This window comes from Lagenorhynchus albirostris, chromosome 8 (assembly GCF_949774975.1).
Source record: "Lagenorhynchus albirostris chromosome 8, mLagAlb1.1, whole genome shotgun sequence".
Classification (NCBI taxonomy): Eukaryota; Metazoa; Chordata; class Mammalia; order Artiodactyla; family Delphinidae; genus Lagenorhynchus; species Lagenorhynchus albirostris.
In genome coordinates this window covers 90,636,408-90,653,222 of record NC_083102.1, presented here as the reverse complement: position 1 = coordinate 90,653,222, position 16,815 = coordinate 90,636,408, and the positions used below count along the sequence as shown (strand labels likewise).

Here is a 16,815-nt window from a genome sequence, read left to right as displayed (position 1 = left end):
ACCTTCAGGTGTACACTGCAGGAAGACTAAGTTCCTTTCCAGTGATGACCTAAGATACTGCTGAAGTAATGTGCGTATTGATTTGTTGCACCTGCTGGTAAAGCAGACTAGATCCAATGAAAGTAAACAAAAGCGTCCTCTCTATCTTGTGTTCTTTGGTAGTGTTCCTTTCTCAGTGGAGTTTTTGGTCCTTGATCAGAACATGTATTCATTCATGCTGAATCTTCCAGTTAATTCAGTACATTAGCCAGATTTAGCTGGTGAGGATGCTTGGAGACTCTAATTTTTACCCATGTTAAAATGATACCATTAGATTTCAAGGCATTTCTACTCTTTCGTTCGTTCATTCATTCAACAGACATTTATTGAGGACCTATTATGTACCAGGCATTCTTCTAAAACAAAACAGTCAAAAATCTCTGCCCATATGAAGTTTATATTTTAATTGAGGACACAAATAAGATAAAATTAATACGTGTTACGTTATTGTGTATAATGTCATTATATATATGTATATATGTGTGTGCGTGTGTGTGTGTATATATATATATATATATACACACACACACACACGCACACACACACACACTACTCAGATCTCCTTTTAAGAGAGAACCCACTACAAGGAATGTCAACAACAGGCTCCATCTGCTGCCCCCTCCCTAGGGATCAGCTGCAGCATTCCCATGAGGCCCCTCTCTTCCTGAGCTAGTCCAGGGACTGAGCACAGCGAGGGTCCTAGATTCAGCCATGCCTCCTGCAGAACTTCACTCTGGGGCTCCTTGCTGACCCGGCTGAATCTATCTGTATTGGAATCTGAGGCTTTTTCCACACACACCTCCTTCCCCTCTCCTTTCTCAGATGTCAGACCTGCATTACGGTCTGAAGATCTTCCCTGCCGTCTCCTGCTTTCTCTCTCTTTTATCTTCCATGGACTCTTTCCCAAATAAATCTCCTACACATTTAGTTCTATCTCTGCATCTGCTTCCAAGAGGAATCAAACACACATATATCTATACACATGGTTATGTGTGTGTCCATGTTTAGGCCATGCAAAGAACAAAGCAGGAGAAGGAGAGTAAAGAATATGAGGGTCAGGGGTATAATTACAAACAGGGTGGTCAGGAAAGACTACCTTAAGAAGGTAACATTCGTATGCAAAACAGTATGGAGGTTCCTTAAAAAAGTGAAAATAGAGTTACCAGATGATCCAGCAATCCCACCCCTGGGCATATATCCAGGAAAAATGAAAACTGTAATTCAAAAAGATACATGCATCCCAAAGTTCACAGTGGCACTGTTTACAATAGCCGAGACACAGACGCAACCTAAGTGTCCATCAACACATGAATGGATAAAGAAGATGTGGTACATATATACAGTGGAATACTACTCAGCCATAAAAAAGAATGAAATCATGCCATTTGCAGCAACATGGATGGACCTAGAAAGTATCATACTAAGTGAAGTAAGATGGAGAAAGACAAATATTATATGATATCCCTTATATATGGAATCTAATAAATAGTGCAAATGAACTAATTTATAAAATAAAAATAGACTCATAGACATAGAAAACAAACTTATGGTTACCACAGGGGAAGGGGAGGAGGAATAAATTAGGAATTTGGGATTAACAGATGTGTACTACCAAACAAGGATTTACTGTATAGCACAGGAAGCTATATTCAATATATTGTAATAAACTATAAAGGAAAAGAATGGGGAAAAAGAATATAGTTATATACATTTATTTATGTATAACCAAATCACTTTGCTGTACGCCTGAAACTAACACAATACTGTGAATCAACTATACTCCAGTTAAAAAAATAATAAATTTTTTAAATGAAGGTAACATTTGAGTATGTCAATAAAGACATGAGGAGAGAGGTAGTGAACACACTATGCAGTTAACTGAAGGAAGACCTTTCCAGGGAGAGCAAGAAAAACAGCAAAGCCCCTGAGACAGGAGCATGTCTCTCGGAAGCCACTGTGGCTGGCTGGAGTGAAACAAGAAGTGAAGTAGGAGAGAAGGTCAAAGAGGCAAAGAGTTGGTGGGTGGAGTGGGATGTGCACTGTGCAGGGCCTTGTAGGCCCTTGTAGGGGTTGGGAAGGAATTGGAGGGATTTAAGTAGAGCAGTGGTCCCCAGTCTTTTTGGCACCAGGGACTAGCTTCGTGGAAGTGTTTTTCCACGGAGGGGGAGAGGGGGGATGGTTCAGGTGGTAATGTGAGCCATGGTTCAGGCGGTAATGCAAGCAATGGGGAGCGGCAGATGAAGCTTCACTTGCCCACCTAACAAGCCATGGACCAGTATCGGTCCACAGCCCAGGGGTTGGGGACCCCTGAAGTAGAGGAATGGATCACACTGGCTATTCTATTGAAAATGGTCTAGAGAGGAACAAGAGGGAGAGTGGGGAGACCCGGCAGAACTACAGTTCTCAAACCATGCGTTGAAATACCATGCAAAACGTCAGCAAACCTCAGAGGTGCCTCCAGATATTAAGTTTTTGATTTTTAAATTTTGGGTTTTATTTTTTTAATTTAATTTTATTTTTTGGCTGAGTTGGGTCTTCGTTGCTGCGCACAGGCTTTCTCTTGTTGTGGTGAGCAGGGGCTACTCTTCCTTGTGGTGCGCAGGCTTCTCATTGCGGTGGCTTCTCTTGTTACGGAGCACGGGCTCTAGGCATGCAGGCTTCAGTAGTTGTGGAACATGGGCTCAGTAGTTGTGGCTCATGGGCTCTAGAGCGCAGGCTCAGTAGTTGTGGCACACGGGCTTAGTTGCTCCACGGCATGTGGGATCTTCCTGGCCCAGGGCTCGAACCCGTGTCCCCTGCATTGGCAGGTGGATTCTTAACCGCTGAGCCACCAGGGAAGCCCCAAAATTTTGGTTTTTAAAAAACACAGTGACATCTCTCAGACACCCCATGAAATACTAGCTGGAGGCAGTTCACAGTTTCAGTATTGATAGTGCTACATCACACTGTGACAGTGTCATATCTCCGCAAAGCCTTTGTGGTGATAAAAAGCAAGTACCATGTGAAAATAAGTGTGAAACAGGAAATGAGGAAGGTGGTGTCAAATCTGTTTACAGGGTTGGACAAGTTATGCGGTGCCCAGTAGATTTTAAGACATAAACACTTATTAGATTATATAGACCTTACTCCTTAATACACAGAGATGTTAGGTATTTCTTTTGACCTAAGGGAGCCATGAAAAAAATTACTGAGACACTAAGCACACCATGAACTAAGAAAGTTTGGGAACTTGTGAGCTAGGAGGTTATGCAATAATTCTCACAAGAGATCTTGGTGACCTGGAATAGGCTTATAGGGATGGAGGAGCTGAGAAATGGTAAGCTGAGATTTTGAATATATTTTAAAGGTACAGCCAACAGGTCTATTGAGAGTAAGAGAAGGAGAAAGCCAAGAAGGACTTCAAGGTTTTGACCTGAGTTGTCACTACCAGTTGGGGTAAAGAGCAAAATGAGTCTTGGTCACATCCAATTTGAGATGCTGTACTAGACAAACAAGTGGAATTCTTGAGTAGGCAATTAAGTATCCAAGTCTGCAGTTCTGGGGAGAGATAGGGGCTGAAGATATAAATGTGAAAGTCATCAGCTTATGAAACTGGAGATCACCAGCAAATTAACATAGATTAGAAGGAGAACTCTAAGTGCTGAGCTTCCGAGCATTGCAACACATATTTCTAGTTCATCTTTGTACCTTTAATTCATATCATGGTACATGGCATGTAGTAGGCAATTAATGAATATCTAAATACCTATTTTTTGCATTTCTTTTTTTTTATTGAAATATAGTTGATTTACAATGTTGTATTAGTTTCAGGTTTACAGCAAAGTGATTCAGTTATACATATATTTTTTTGACATTCTTCTTCTTTTTAGGTTATTACAAAATATTGAGCATAGTTCCCTCTGCTATACAGTAGGTCCTTGTTGGTTATCTCTTTTATATACAGTAGTGTGTATATGTTAATCCCAAGCTCCTCATTTATCCCTCCCCCTACCTTTCCCCTCTGGTAACCGCAAGTTTGTTTTCTATGTCTGTGTGTCTATTTTGGTGTTTTGTTTTTTTTTGTTGTTTGTTTTGCTTTTTTTGTGGTACACGGGCCTCTCACTGTTGTGGCCTCTCCCATTGCGGAGCACAGACTCCGGACGCGCAGGCTCAGCGGCCATGGCTCACGGGCCTAGCCACTCCGCAGCACCGGGGCACGAACCCGTGTCCCCTGCATCGGCAGGTGGACTCTCAACCACTGCGCCACCGGGGAAGCCCTCTATTTCTGTTTTGTATATAAGTTCATTTGTATCATTTTCTTTTAGATTCCACATATATGCAATATCGTATGATATTTGTCTTTCTCTGCCTGGCTTAATTCACTTAATATGATCATCTCTAGTCCATCCATGTTGCTGCAGGTGGCATTATTTCAGTCTTTTTATGGCTGAGTAACATTCCATTGTATGTATGTGCAACATCTTCTTTATCCATTCATCTGTCGATGGACATTTAGGTTGCTTCCATATCTTGGCTTATTGTACATAGTGCTGCAATGAACATTGGGGTGCATACATCGTTTCAAATAAATACTTATTTTTTACAAGGGTAAAACATGTACATACCACAAAATTTTAAGAGAGACAAGAGGGTAGGTATGCACTGGAAAGTAAGTCTTCCTCCCACCCCTGATTCTCAATTCCTCTGGTGACACCAGTGTTACAGTGTGTATTCTCCAAGAGGTAACACATGTACTTTCAAGCGTATGTGTATGTGTATATGTTATAGTAAATCTTTTTATTTTTATACAACTGTAGTATCCAGCACACACTGGATTATGTTCTAAACCCTACTTGGTTTCACTTAACAATATATTTTAGAAATCATTCTGTTTCAGTACATGCGGAGCAGCCCTATTCATTTTTTACAGCTGCAGAATATTCCATTGTGTGGATGCATCATAATTTATTTAATCAGTGTCCTATTGATGAACATTTAGGTTCATCAGTGTCCTATTGATGAACAATTGTTTGCAATTAGGTTGTTTCAGTTGCAAACAATGCTGCCATGTGGATTCTTTTTCATGTGCCTTCGAACATATTCATGAGCACATTTATTCAAAATAAATTGCTGGAAGCACAATTTCTGAGTCAAAGGGTCTCTGAGTTGTCTAAATATCTAAATATTGTTAGATGTTCTAAATTGTCCTCTATAGAAGTTGTACCAATTTACACTTCCCGCAAAGTATGAGAATGATTGTTTCCCTTTGTCATAGTTCGCAAAGTGTGTTAAACATTTGATTTTGCCAGTCTTTTTGGTGGGAGAAGGTATCTCTCTGTATTTCACGTAACATCTCCTGTTATGAAAAAATCAATCATCTTTTCGTATGTTTAAACTTTCCTAGGAATATGTGGGCCACTTCTAAACAATTTTAAGGAGCTAAACTCAGCATGCTAGAGAAAGCATACTCTTATTGGATTTGCTTAAGTGTCGAGGACACTAGGCTTCTGAAATCAAAATATTCTAGTGAATTTTTCTTGAAAGTGAGATAATTCACGTTCAGCTGCTCTTGTTAAGATTGTCCTGTTCGTTATCCTCGCAACCTACCATTGGGTGACTGAATTCATGTCTTGGATTTGTTGTGTGTGTGTGCTGTGGCCAGAATTCATCATTGAATATGAAGATGCAATGCATGAGCCGGGGCTGTGGCATCACCAAACTGAAGTCCCTGGAGCTCAGACCACAGCCCAGCTGAAGTTGTCGCCCTATGTCAACTATTCCTTCCGAGTGATGGCAGTAAACAGCCTGGGAAGGAGCTTGCCCAGCGAGGCATCTGAGCAGTATTTGACTAAAGCTGCAGGTAAAGCACGACTTCTGTGATATGAAATAAAATAGAAGGGTTTTCCACTGTTTGCAAGAGACCAAAGTTTACGAGTATGTGGCTGTTTAACTTCTAGAACCAGATAAAAATCCCACGGCTGTGGAAGGGCTGGGATCAGAGCCGGATAATTTGGTGATTACGTGGAAGGTGAGCTATGTCTGAAATATTCAACTATATTTTAGAGTGGAAAGAAAAGTTGTTTTTAAATAATACCTGTATTAAAATCCCCTTTCACACATTTTTTGGAATATATACATATATCATATATTTATTAATCGTGTAGTAGGTAAAAGCTTGATCCTTGGAGCCAAAATGAACGGTACAAATCCCAGCTTTGCCACTTAGTAACTGTGTGACTTTAAGGCATTTCTTTACCATCTCTACTGTGTATCTGTGTGATGGGAATAACAGTGAACCAACCTCATAAGATTAAAGGAGTTAATGCACTTATAACGCACTTAGAACGGTGCCTATCACATAGAATGCGCTCAATAAATTCTAGCTTGTGTTGTCACCATCGTAGAGAACCATCTAGAAGACAGGTACCAGTAGTCAACTTCTTCTACTTTTTTCTTTTTGGCCTGTCTCTATTTTCTGGACTTGGAAAATGAATATATATTTACTTGTGTGATTTTAAAACTTATTTTAGATAGATCCATACATCCATACTTAGATACATACATGTTTGTATATACTTAGATACGTACATGCGTGTAGAAACAGGATAGAATGACAAGCCAATCTCTTTTTTTTTTTTAAAGAAAGAAGTAGTTCACAATTTCAGTCTCCAAGTAAAATAGGCAGTGAGGTGCTGTCACACAACCAGGAGCACATAAAGGAAACTATATACCTGGAAAGTTTTATGTCACCTACCCGTGACTGCGGAGCCAGAATCTGAGAGGCCTAGGTGGTTTTTACTACTTCAGGATAGAGATTAACCACCTGTGAAATGTTGGTCCCAAACAAGCTGCGGATCTCATCACAGGTGAAAAAAACGGACAAAAGGTCCCTGGAGAAAATTGTTCATAGCTTGTACTTTGGTGGCGCAGTGCTCACCGTCTTAAGTCTGGGAATTGAATTTGCCGTTCCAGTAAGAGATGGCACCGCCGATCTGTTTTATAAGCTCTGATGGTCTGGCTTTTCTTGTAGCCCTTGAATGGTTTCGAATCTAATGGGCCAGGCCTTCAGTACAAAGTTAGCTGGCGCCAGAAGGATGGTGATGATGAATGGACGTCTATGGTTGTGGCAGATGTATCCAAATACATTGTCTCGGGCACCCCGACCTTTGTCCCATACCTGATCAAAGTTCAGGCCCTGAACGACGCGGGCTTTGCTCCAGAGCCAGCTGTGGTCCTGGGACATTCTGGAGAAGACCGTAAGTGCCTGATGCTACTTCATGTCTATTTTTCCCCAGCAAAACAGACTTACCAAAGTGCAAGTCAAGGCCATGTCCAGAGGTGCTGAGATTGGGAGGGAGGATGGGAGGCAGCCATGATTTCGCTCAACATTTCTGCATCTAAACAGCCTGCTACATAGAAAATAGGTTCAGCATGTTAAAAGTTATTACTTTTTAAAAAGATATGTTGTTCTCGCAAAGTCAAATGAACAGTGCTCAAAAAAAAAAAAACCTATCTATTCTCCATCCTTGATAATACATAGAATCAGGCTGGGGCATGTTTCAAGCCAAAATTAGGAGATGGTGACATTTTTTGCATGAAATTCAAAATGACATTGATACTTCTACCCCCCTTTCTCATCTTTCCCTAGTCCCAATGGTGGCTCCCGGGAATGTGCACGTAAACGTGGTAAACAGCACCTTAGCCGAGGTGCACTGGGACCCGGTACCTCTGAAAAGTATCCGAGGACACCTGCAGGGCTATCGGGCAAGTGAAAGAGACCTTTCGTGTTCTTTTCTCAGAAACAGTCCGTCGGCCAATGCCAGACGCCCTTTGCTTGGCCGGAGGAGGCCTTGAGAGTTCATGAGGTGTACTGCCTCAGGAAGCCTACCTCTGAAGCATCCCCGCTAGAGCTGGATCGAAATCTCACTGCACACCAAGGGAGAAAAAAATTCTTTCTCCATTTTTCCCACAGATAGTCTGCATTCTGCCAACTCAACAGTTACCGCATGCACGAAATGGGGGAAACTAATGTTCAAAAAACTAGGATGTAGTGAAATGCACCTAGCTTTAAAACCACACTGACTGTGGTTTTAAACGAACAAAACTATGTGTTGAACAAACAAAACTATCCAGAAAACAATGTAGACTTTTGTTTTAAATAGTTTATAGTTCAAGATCATAGAGTTCCAACTCAGTCATTCTTATAAACATCAGTTATCTGTGTTCTTGGGAAGCACAGAAAGACCGATTCATAGTTTTGATTGAGAGGTGGTCAAAGAACTTTCACACCTACCAAGGCAGTCAAGGCTTTGATTGGTCAAACCCTGACCTCTAGAGGTCGGATTTTGCACTGCATCATGTTCAACTTTGGGTTTTTGGGTTTTCTTCCTCCAAGATTGCCAGATTCTGTATTTATGTTGATTTCTCTTGAAGGTGCCTTTAAACTCCTAAGATGACTTTAAGAGGACTTAGTAAACAATAGTTCTGGATTTCTATCCGAAGTTAATCAACACTTTATCTCTTCAAAATCTGTGTCTCCAATTTCATACCAAAAAATAAGTATTTTTAATTAAGTGATGCAGTTTGGCATAGTGAGAAAGCCCTAGACTTGAAATGAAGGGTCTTCTTACCTCTTGATAGCCCAGGGGCGCTTCTGTACTGTAGGAATAGTAATAATAAAAGCTTCACTGTGGTTTTTAGTATTAAACTAAATGATATATTGTACATGAAGTTGTATTAACTCTGGAAAAGTACATAAATATTGGGCAGTAATTTTTACCATTAGAATATTTTACACAAGTAAAGGACGCTTAAATCCTTCAATATGGGTCTCATGCCGTTTCACTTCTTTGGTTTATTTCACTTAGACTTCTCCAACAACATAGCATAACTGAGCTTCATCACAATTTCTTAATTTCCCTCATTACCTATGCCTTCTACTCACTTGCCTCAGAATTGATATCTGTCAGTTGTTTCACTAGTCTAAAGTGTACCAAGGGAACCTTCTGGGAAAAAAAATAATAATAAAACTTTAATTTTGTGAGCATGAGGATTCTGTTGGCTCCGTTGTCCATCCGTGACTTTTACTCTTGCTGTTTCAGATTTACTACTGGAAGGCACAGAGTTCATCAACCAGAAACAGACGCCATATTGAGAAAAAGATCCTCACTTTCCAGGGCAGCAAGACTCATGGCATGTTGCCTGGGCTGGAGCCCTTTAGCCACTACACACTGAATGTCCGCGTGGTCAATGGGAAAGGGGAGGGCCCAGCCAGCCCCGACAGGGTCTTCAATACCCCGGAAGGAGGTAGGGTGGGCGTGTCACTGAGATCCTAGCAGCGTGTGGTGCATCCTGAGAGACTTTGCGTGACCGATGGGCCCCCAAAGAAAGTATATTCTGGAAGCCCAATGTGATTTTCCCACAGATGAACACAGCACACACAGAGCTGACAGAGTGTCAGCTCATCTAGGGCCTGAGGGTGTGGGGAAGGCTTCAGAGGATTCCCTATAACCCCCTTTCACTTCACTTAAAATTTTTCTCCACAGTTAATCACACGGTCAAAAACCTTGCTAATTTTTTAAAATTTTTATACAACTTTTTTTTGTGGCTGAGCTGCATGGCTTGCAGAATCTTAGTTCCCCGACCAGGGATTGAACCTGGGCCCTGACAGTGAAAACACCAAGTCCTAACCATTGAACCACCAGGGAATTCTCTATTTTTATACAGTTTTTAAATGTTACTTTCCATTTACAGTTATTACAAAATATCGGTTATATTCCCCATGTAGTAAAATACATCCTTGAGCCTGTCTTTTTCTTTTTTACATCTTTATTGGAGTATAATTACTTTACAATGGTGTGTTAGTTTCTGCTTTATAACAAAGTGAATCATTTATACATATACATATGTTCCCATATCTCTTCCTTCTTGGCGTTTCCCTCTCTCCCGCCCTCCCTATCCCACCCCTCTACGTTCATTAGGTCCCATTTGTTTATTTTTGTTTTTATTTCCATTTCTCTGGGAGGTGGGTCAAAAACGATCTTGCTGTGTTCTGCCTATGTTCTGTCTATGTTTTCCTCTAAGAGTTTGATAATTTCTGACCTTACATTTAGGTCTTTAATCCATTTTGAGTTTATTTTTGTATATGGTGTTAGGGAGTGATCTAATTTCATACTTTTACATGTGTCCAGTTTTCCCAGCATCACTTATTGAAGAGGCTGTCCTTTCTCCACTCTACATTCCTGCCTCCTTTATCAAAGATAAGGTGACCATATATGTGTGGGTTTATCTCTGGACTTTCTATCCTGTTCCATTGATCTATCTTTCTGTTTTTGTGCCAGTACCATACTGTCTTGATTACTGTAGCTTTGTAGTATAGTCTGAAGTCAGAGAGCCTGATTCCTCCAGCTCCGTTTTTCGTTCTCAAGATTGCTTTGGCTATTCAGGGTCTTTTGTGTTTCCATACAACTTGTGAAATTTTTTGTTCTAGTTCTGTGAAAAATGCCATTGGTAGTTTGATAGGGATTGCATTGAATCTGTAGATTGCTTTGGGTAGTAGAGTCATTTTCACAATGTTGATTCTTCCAATCCAAGAACATGGTATATCTCTCCATCTATTTGTATCATCTTTAATTTCTTTCATCAGTGTCTTATAATTTTCTGCATACAGGTCTTTTGTCTCCTTAGGTAGGTTTATTCCTAGATATTTTATTCTTTTTGTTGCAGTGGTAAATGGAAGTGTTTTCCTGATTTCACTTTCAGATTTTTCATCATTAGTGTATAGGAATGCCAGAGATTTCTGTGCATTAATTTTGTATCCTGCTACTTTACCAAATTCATTGATTAGCTCTAGTAGTTTTCTGGTAGCATCTTTAGGATTCTCTATGTATAGTATCATATCATCTGCAAACAGTGACAGCTTTACTTCTTCTTCTCCGATTTGGATTCCTTTTATTTCTTTTTCTTCTCTGATTGCTGTGGCTAAAACTTCCAAAACTATGTTGAATAAGAGTGGTGAGAGTGGGCAACCTTGTCTTGTTCCTGATCTTAGTGGAAATGCTTTCAGTTTTTCACCATTGAGGACGATGTTGGCTGTGGGTTTGTCATATACGGCCTTTATTATGTTGAGGAAAGTCCCCTCTATGCCTACTTTCTGCAGGGTTTTTATCATAAATGGGTGTTGAATTTTGTCAAAGGTTTCTCTGCATCTATTGAGATGATCATATGGTTTTTCTCCTTCAATTTGTTAATATGGTGTATCACATTGATTGATTTGCATATATTGAAGAATCCTTGCATTCCTGGAATAAACCCCATGATCATGGTGTATGATCCTTTTAATGTGCTGTTGGATTCTGTTTGCTAGTATTTTCTTGAGGATTTTTGCATCTATGTTCATCAGTGATATTGGCCTGTAGTTTTCTTTCTTTGTGACATCCTTGTCTGGTTTTGGTATCAGGGTGATGGTGGCCTCGTAGAATGAGTTTGGGAGTGTTCCTCCCTCTGCTGTATTTTGGAGGAGTTTGAGAAGGATAGAAGTTAGCTGTTCTCTAAATGTTTGATAGAATTCGCCTGTGAAGCCATCTGGTCCCGGGCTTTTGTCTATTGGAAGATTTTTAATCACAGTTTCAATTTCAGTTCCTGTGATTGGTCTGTTCATATTTTCTATTTCTTCCTGATTCAGTCTTGGCAGGTTGTGCTTTTCTAAGAATTTGTCCATTTCTTCCAGGTTGTCCATTTTGTTGGCATAGAGTTGCTTGTAGTAATCTCTCATGATCCTTTGTATTTCTGCAGTGTCAGTTGTTACTTCTCCTTTTTCATTTCTAATTCTATTGATTTGAGTCTTCTCCCTTTTTCTCTTGATGAGTCTGGCTAATGCTTTATCAATTTTGTTTATCTTCTCAAAGAAGCAGCTTTTAGTTTTATTTATCTTTGCTATCATTTCCTTCATTTCTTTTTCATTTATTTCTGATCTGATCTTTATGATTTCTTTCCTTCTGCTAACTTTGAGGTTTTTTCTGTTCTTCATTCTCTAATTGCTTTAGGTGCAAGGTTAGGTTGTTTATTCGAGATGTTTCCTGTTTCGTAAGGTAGGATTGTATTGCTATAAACTTCCCTCCTAGAACTGCTTTTGCTGCATCCCATAGGTTTTGGGTCATCATGTCTCCATTGTCATTTGTTTCTAGGTATTTTTTGATTTCCTCTTTGATTTCTTCAGTGATCTCTTGGTTATTAAGTAGTGTATTGTTTAGCCTCCATGTGTTTGTATTTTTTACAGATCTTTTCCTGTAATTAATATGTAGTCTCATAGTGCTGTGGTCAGAAAAGATACTTGATACAATTTCAGTTTTCTTAAATTTACCAAGGCTTGATTTGTGACCCAAGATATGATCTATCCTGGAGAATGTTCCATGAGCACCTGAGAAAAATGTATATTCTGTTGTTTTTGGATGGAATGTCCTATAAATATCCATTAAGTCCATTTTGTTTAATGTATCATTTAAAGCTTGTGTTTCCTTCTTTATTTTCATTTTGGATGATCTGTCCATTGGTGAAAGTGGGGTGTTAAAGTCCCCTACTATGAATGTGTTACTGTCGATTTTCCCCTTTTCTGGCTGTTAGTATTTGCCTTATGTATTGAAATGCTCCTATGTTGGGTGCATAAATATTTACAATTGTTATATCTTCTTGGATCGATCCCTTGATCATTATGTAGTGTCCTTCTTTGTCTCCTGCAATAGTCTTTATTTTAAAGTCTATTTTGTCTGATATGAGAATTGCTACTCCAGCTTTCTTTTGGTTTCCATTTTCATGGAATATCTTTTTCCATCCCCTCACTTTCAGTCTGTATGTGTCTCTAGGTCTGAAGTGGGTCTCTTGTAGGCAGCATATAGATGGGTCTTGTTTTTGTATCCATTCAGCCAGTCTGTGTCTTTTGGTGGGAGCATTTAATCCATTTACATTTAAGGTAATTATTGATATGTATGTTCCTATTCCCATTTTCTTAATTGTTTTGGGTTTGTTATTGTAGGTCTTTTCCTTCTCTTGTGTTTCTTGCCTAGAGAAGGTCCTTTAGCATTTGTTGTAAAGCTGGTTTGGTGGTGGTGAACTCTCTCAGCTTTTGCTTGTCTGTAAAGGTTTTAATTTCTCCATCAAATCTGAATGAGATCCTTGCTGGGTAGAGTAATCTTGGTTGTAGGTTTTTCTCCTTCATCACTTTAAGTATGTCCTGCCAGTCCCTTCTGGCTTGCAGAGTTTCTGCTGAAAGCTCAGCTGTTAACCTTATGGGGATTCCCTTGTGTGTTATTAGTTGTTTTTCCCTTGCTGCTTTTAATATGTTTTCTTTGTATTTAATTTTGACAGTTTGATTAATATGTGTCTTGGCGTATTTCTCCTTGGATTTATCCTGTATGGGACTCTCTGTGCTTCCTGGACTTGATTAACTATTTCCTTTCCCATATTAGGGAAGGTTTCAACTATAGTCTCTTCAAATATTTTCTCAGTCCCTTTCTTTTTCTCTTCTTCTTCTGGAACCCCTCTAATTCGAATGTTGGTGCGTTTAATGTTGTCCCAGGGGTCTCTGAGACTGTCCTCAGTTCTTTTCATTCTTTTTTCTTTACTCTGCTCTGCAGTAGTTATTTCCACTATTTTATCTTCCAGGTCACTTATCTGTTCTTCTGCCTCAGTTATCCTGCTGAGGCAATTGATCTGAGGCAGATCAATCTGAGGCAGATTGATCCCATCTAGAGTATTTTTAATTTCATTTATTGTGTTGTTCATCGTTGCTTGTTTCATCTTTAGTTCTTCTAGTTCCTTGTTAAATGTTTCTTGCATTTTCTCTATTCTATTTCCAAGATTTTGGATCATCTTTACTATCATTATTCTGAATTCTTTTTCAGGTAGACTGCCTAATTCCTCTTTATTTGTTAGGTCTGGGGGTTTTTATCTTGCTCCTTCCTCTGCTGTGTGTTTCTCTGTCTTCTCATTTTGCTTATCTTACTGTGTTTGGGGTCTCCTTTTTGCAGGCTGCAGGTTCATAGTTCCCGTTGTTTTTGGTGTCTGTCCCCAGTGGCTAAAGTTGATTCAATGGGTTGTGTAGGCTTCCTGGTGGAGGGGACTAGTGCCTGTGTTCTGGTGGATGAGGCTGGATCTTGTCTTTCTGGTGGGCAGGTCCAGGTCTGGTGGTGTGTTTTGGGGTGTCTGTGGACTTATTATGATTTTAGGCAGCCTCTCTGCTAATGGGTGGGGTTGTGTTCCTGTCTTGCTAGTTGTTTGGCATAGGGTGTCCAGCACTGTAGCTTGCTGGTTGTTGAGTGAAGCTGGGTGCTGGTGTTGAGATGGAGATCTCCGGGAGATTTTCGCTGTTTGATATTATGTGGAGCTGGGAGGTCTCTTGTGGACCAGTGTCCTGAAGTTGGCTCTCCCACCTCAGAGGCACAGCACTGACTCCTGGCTGCAGCACCAAGAGCCTTTCATCCACACGGCTCAGAATAAAAGGGAGAAAAAGTAGAAAGAAAGAAAGAGAGAGAGAGAGAGAGAGAGGAAGGAAGGAAGGAAGGAGGGAAGGAAGGAAGAAAGAAAAGAAAGAGGAAAGAGGATAAAATAAAGTAAGATAAAATAAAATAAAGTTATTAAAATAAAAAATAGGGCTTCCCTGGTGGCGCAGTGGTTGAGAGTCCGCCTGCCGATGCAGGGGACATGGGTTCGCGCCCTGGTCCGGGAAGATCCCACATGTCGCAGGGCGGCTGGGCCCGTGAGCCATGGCCGCTGAGCCTGTGCGTCCGGAGCCTGTGCTCCGCAATGGGACAGACCACAACAGTGAGAAGGCCGCGTACCGCAAAAAATAATAATAATTATTATTAAGAAAAAACATTTTTTAAGGAAAAAAGAAACGGACGGATAGAACCCTAGGACAAATGGTGAAAGCAAAGCTATACAGACAAAATCTCACAAAGAAGCATACACATACACACAAAAAGAGGAAAAGGGGAAAAAATAATAAATCTTGCTCTCAAAGTCCACCTCCTCAATTTGGGATGATTCGTTGTCTATTCATGTATTCCACAGATGCAGGGTACATCAAGTTGATTGTGGAGCTTTAGTCCCCTGCTTCTGAGGCTGCTGGGAGAGATTTCCCTTTCTCTTCTTTGTTCTCACAGCTCCCAGGGTTCAGCTTTGGATTTGGCCCCGCCTCCGCGTGTAGGTCGCCGGAGGGCGTCTGTTCTTCACTCAGACAGGACGGGGTTAAAGGAGCCACTGATTTGGGGGCTCTGGCTCACTCAGGTGGGCGGAGGGAGGGGCACGGCGTGCGGGGCGGGCCTGCAGCGGCAGAGGCCAGCGTGACGTTGCACCAGCCTGAGGCGCGCCATGTGTTCTCCCGGGGAAGTTGTCCCTGGATCCCGGGACCCTGGCGGTGGCGGGCTGCACAGGCTCTCTGGAAGGGGGGTGTGGATAGTGACCTGAGCTCGCACACAGGCTTCTTGGTGGCGGCAGCAGCAGCCTTAGCGTCTTATGCTCGTCTCTGGGGTCCGCGCTTTTAGCCACGGCTCGCGCCCGTCTCCGGAGCTCCTTTAAGCAGCGCTGTTAATCCCCACTCCTCGTGCACCAGGAAACAAAGAGGGAAGAAAAAGTCTCTTGCCTCTTCGGCAGGGCCAGACTTTTCCCCGGAGTCCCTCCCGGCTAGCCGCGGCGCACTAATCCCCTGCAGACTGTGTTCCCGCCGCCAACCCCAGTCCTCTCCCTGCGCTCCGACCGAAGCCCGAGCCTCAGCTCCCAGCCCCACCCGCCCGAGCAGACAAGCCTCTCGGGCTGGTGAGTGCCGGTTGGCACCGATCCTCTGTGCGGAAATCTCTCCGCTTTGCCCTCCGCACCCATGTTGCTGTGCTCTCCTCCGTGGCTCCAAAGCTTCCCCACTCCGCCACCCGCAATCTCCGTCCGCGAAGGGGCTTCCTGCTGTGTGGAAACCTTTCCTCCTTCACGGCACCTTCCCACTGGTGCAGGTCCTGTCCCTATCCTTTTGTCTCTGTTTATTCTTTTTTCTTTTGCTCTACCCAGGTACCTGGGGGAGTTTCTTGCCTTTTGGGAGGTCTGAGGTCTTCTGCCAGTATTCAGTAGGTGTTCTGTAGGAGTTGTTCCACATGTAGATACATTTCTTGTGTATCTGTGGGGAGGAAGGTGATCTCCGTGTCTTACTCTTCCGCCATCTTCCCGATTCCCCCTTGCACCTGTCTTACCTCCAATAGTCTGTACCTCCCAGTCCCTCCCACTGGTAACCACTAGTTCATTCTCTGCATTTGTGAGTCTGCTTCTTTTATGTTGTACTCACTACTTTATTGTATTTTTTAGATTCCACATATAAGCACTATCATACAATATTTCTTTCGCTGTCTGGCTTATTTTACTTAGTATAATACCCTCCAAGTCCATCCATGTTGCTACAAATGGCAAAATTCCATTCTTTTTATGGCTGAGTAGTATTCCATTGTGTGTGTGTGTGTGTATGTGTATGTATATGTATATATATACCACAGCTTTTTTATCCATTTATCTGTTGATGGACGCTTAGGTTGTAGAATCTTGCTAATTTGATGCTGACTTGGGTCATTAACTTTCTGACCTGAAGCAAGTTATACAATTTCTCTAAACCTCAGTTACCTTAGCCAGAAAGCATGAGAACTAGATGTGATCACCTAAGAAAAATATCTAGGAAGGAAGAGAATCCTCTAGGTTGTAGTTTACTTCTTTCTCAGTGCACCTTTGCAGTTCATGCTAGCGTGGAACTGAGTTAGAAGGTTGGCC

General features: G+C 41.4%; 1 protein-coding gene across 22 annotated transcripts in view; it reads left to right on the top strand.

The window, feature by feature from the left end:
• NRCAM (neuronal cell adhesion molecule) overlaps positions 1-16,815 on the top strand; it is a 90,873-nt gene that overhangs the window by 45,550 nt on the left and 28,508 nt on the right. For all 22 annotated transcript variants that reach the window (XM_060157327.1, XM_060157321.1, XM_060157335.1 and 19 more), the window contains 5 exons: positions 5,681-5,878; positions 5,976-6,046; positions 7,049-7,274; positions 7,667-7,782; positions 9,120-9,324. In XM_060157327.1, coding sequence (XP_060013310.1) covers positions 5,681-5,878; positions 5,976-6,046; positions 7,049-7,274; positions 7,667-7,782; positions 9,120-9,324 — 816 coding nt within the window. The remainder of the gene's footprint in view (positions 1-5,680; positions 5,879-5,975; positions 6,047-7,048; positions 7,275-7,666; positions 7,783-9,119; positions 9,325-16,815) is intronic.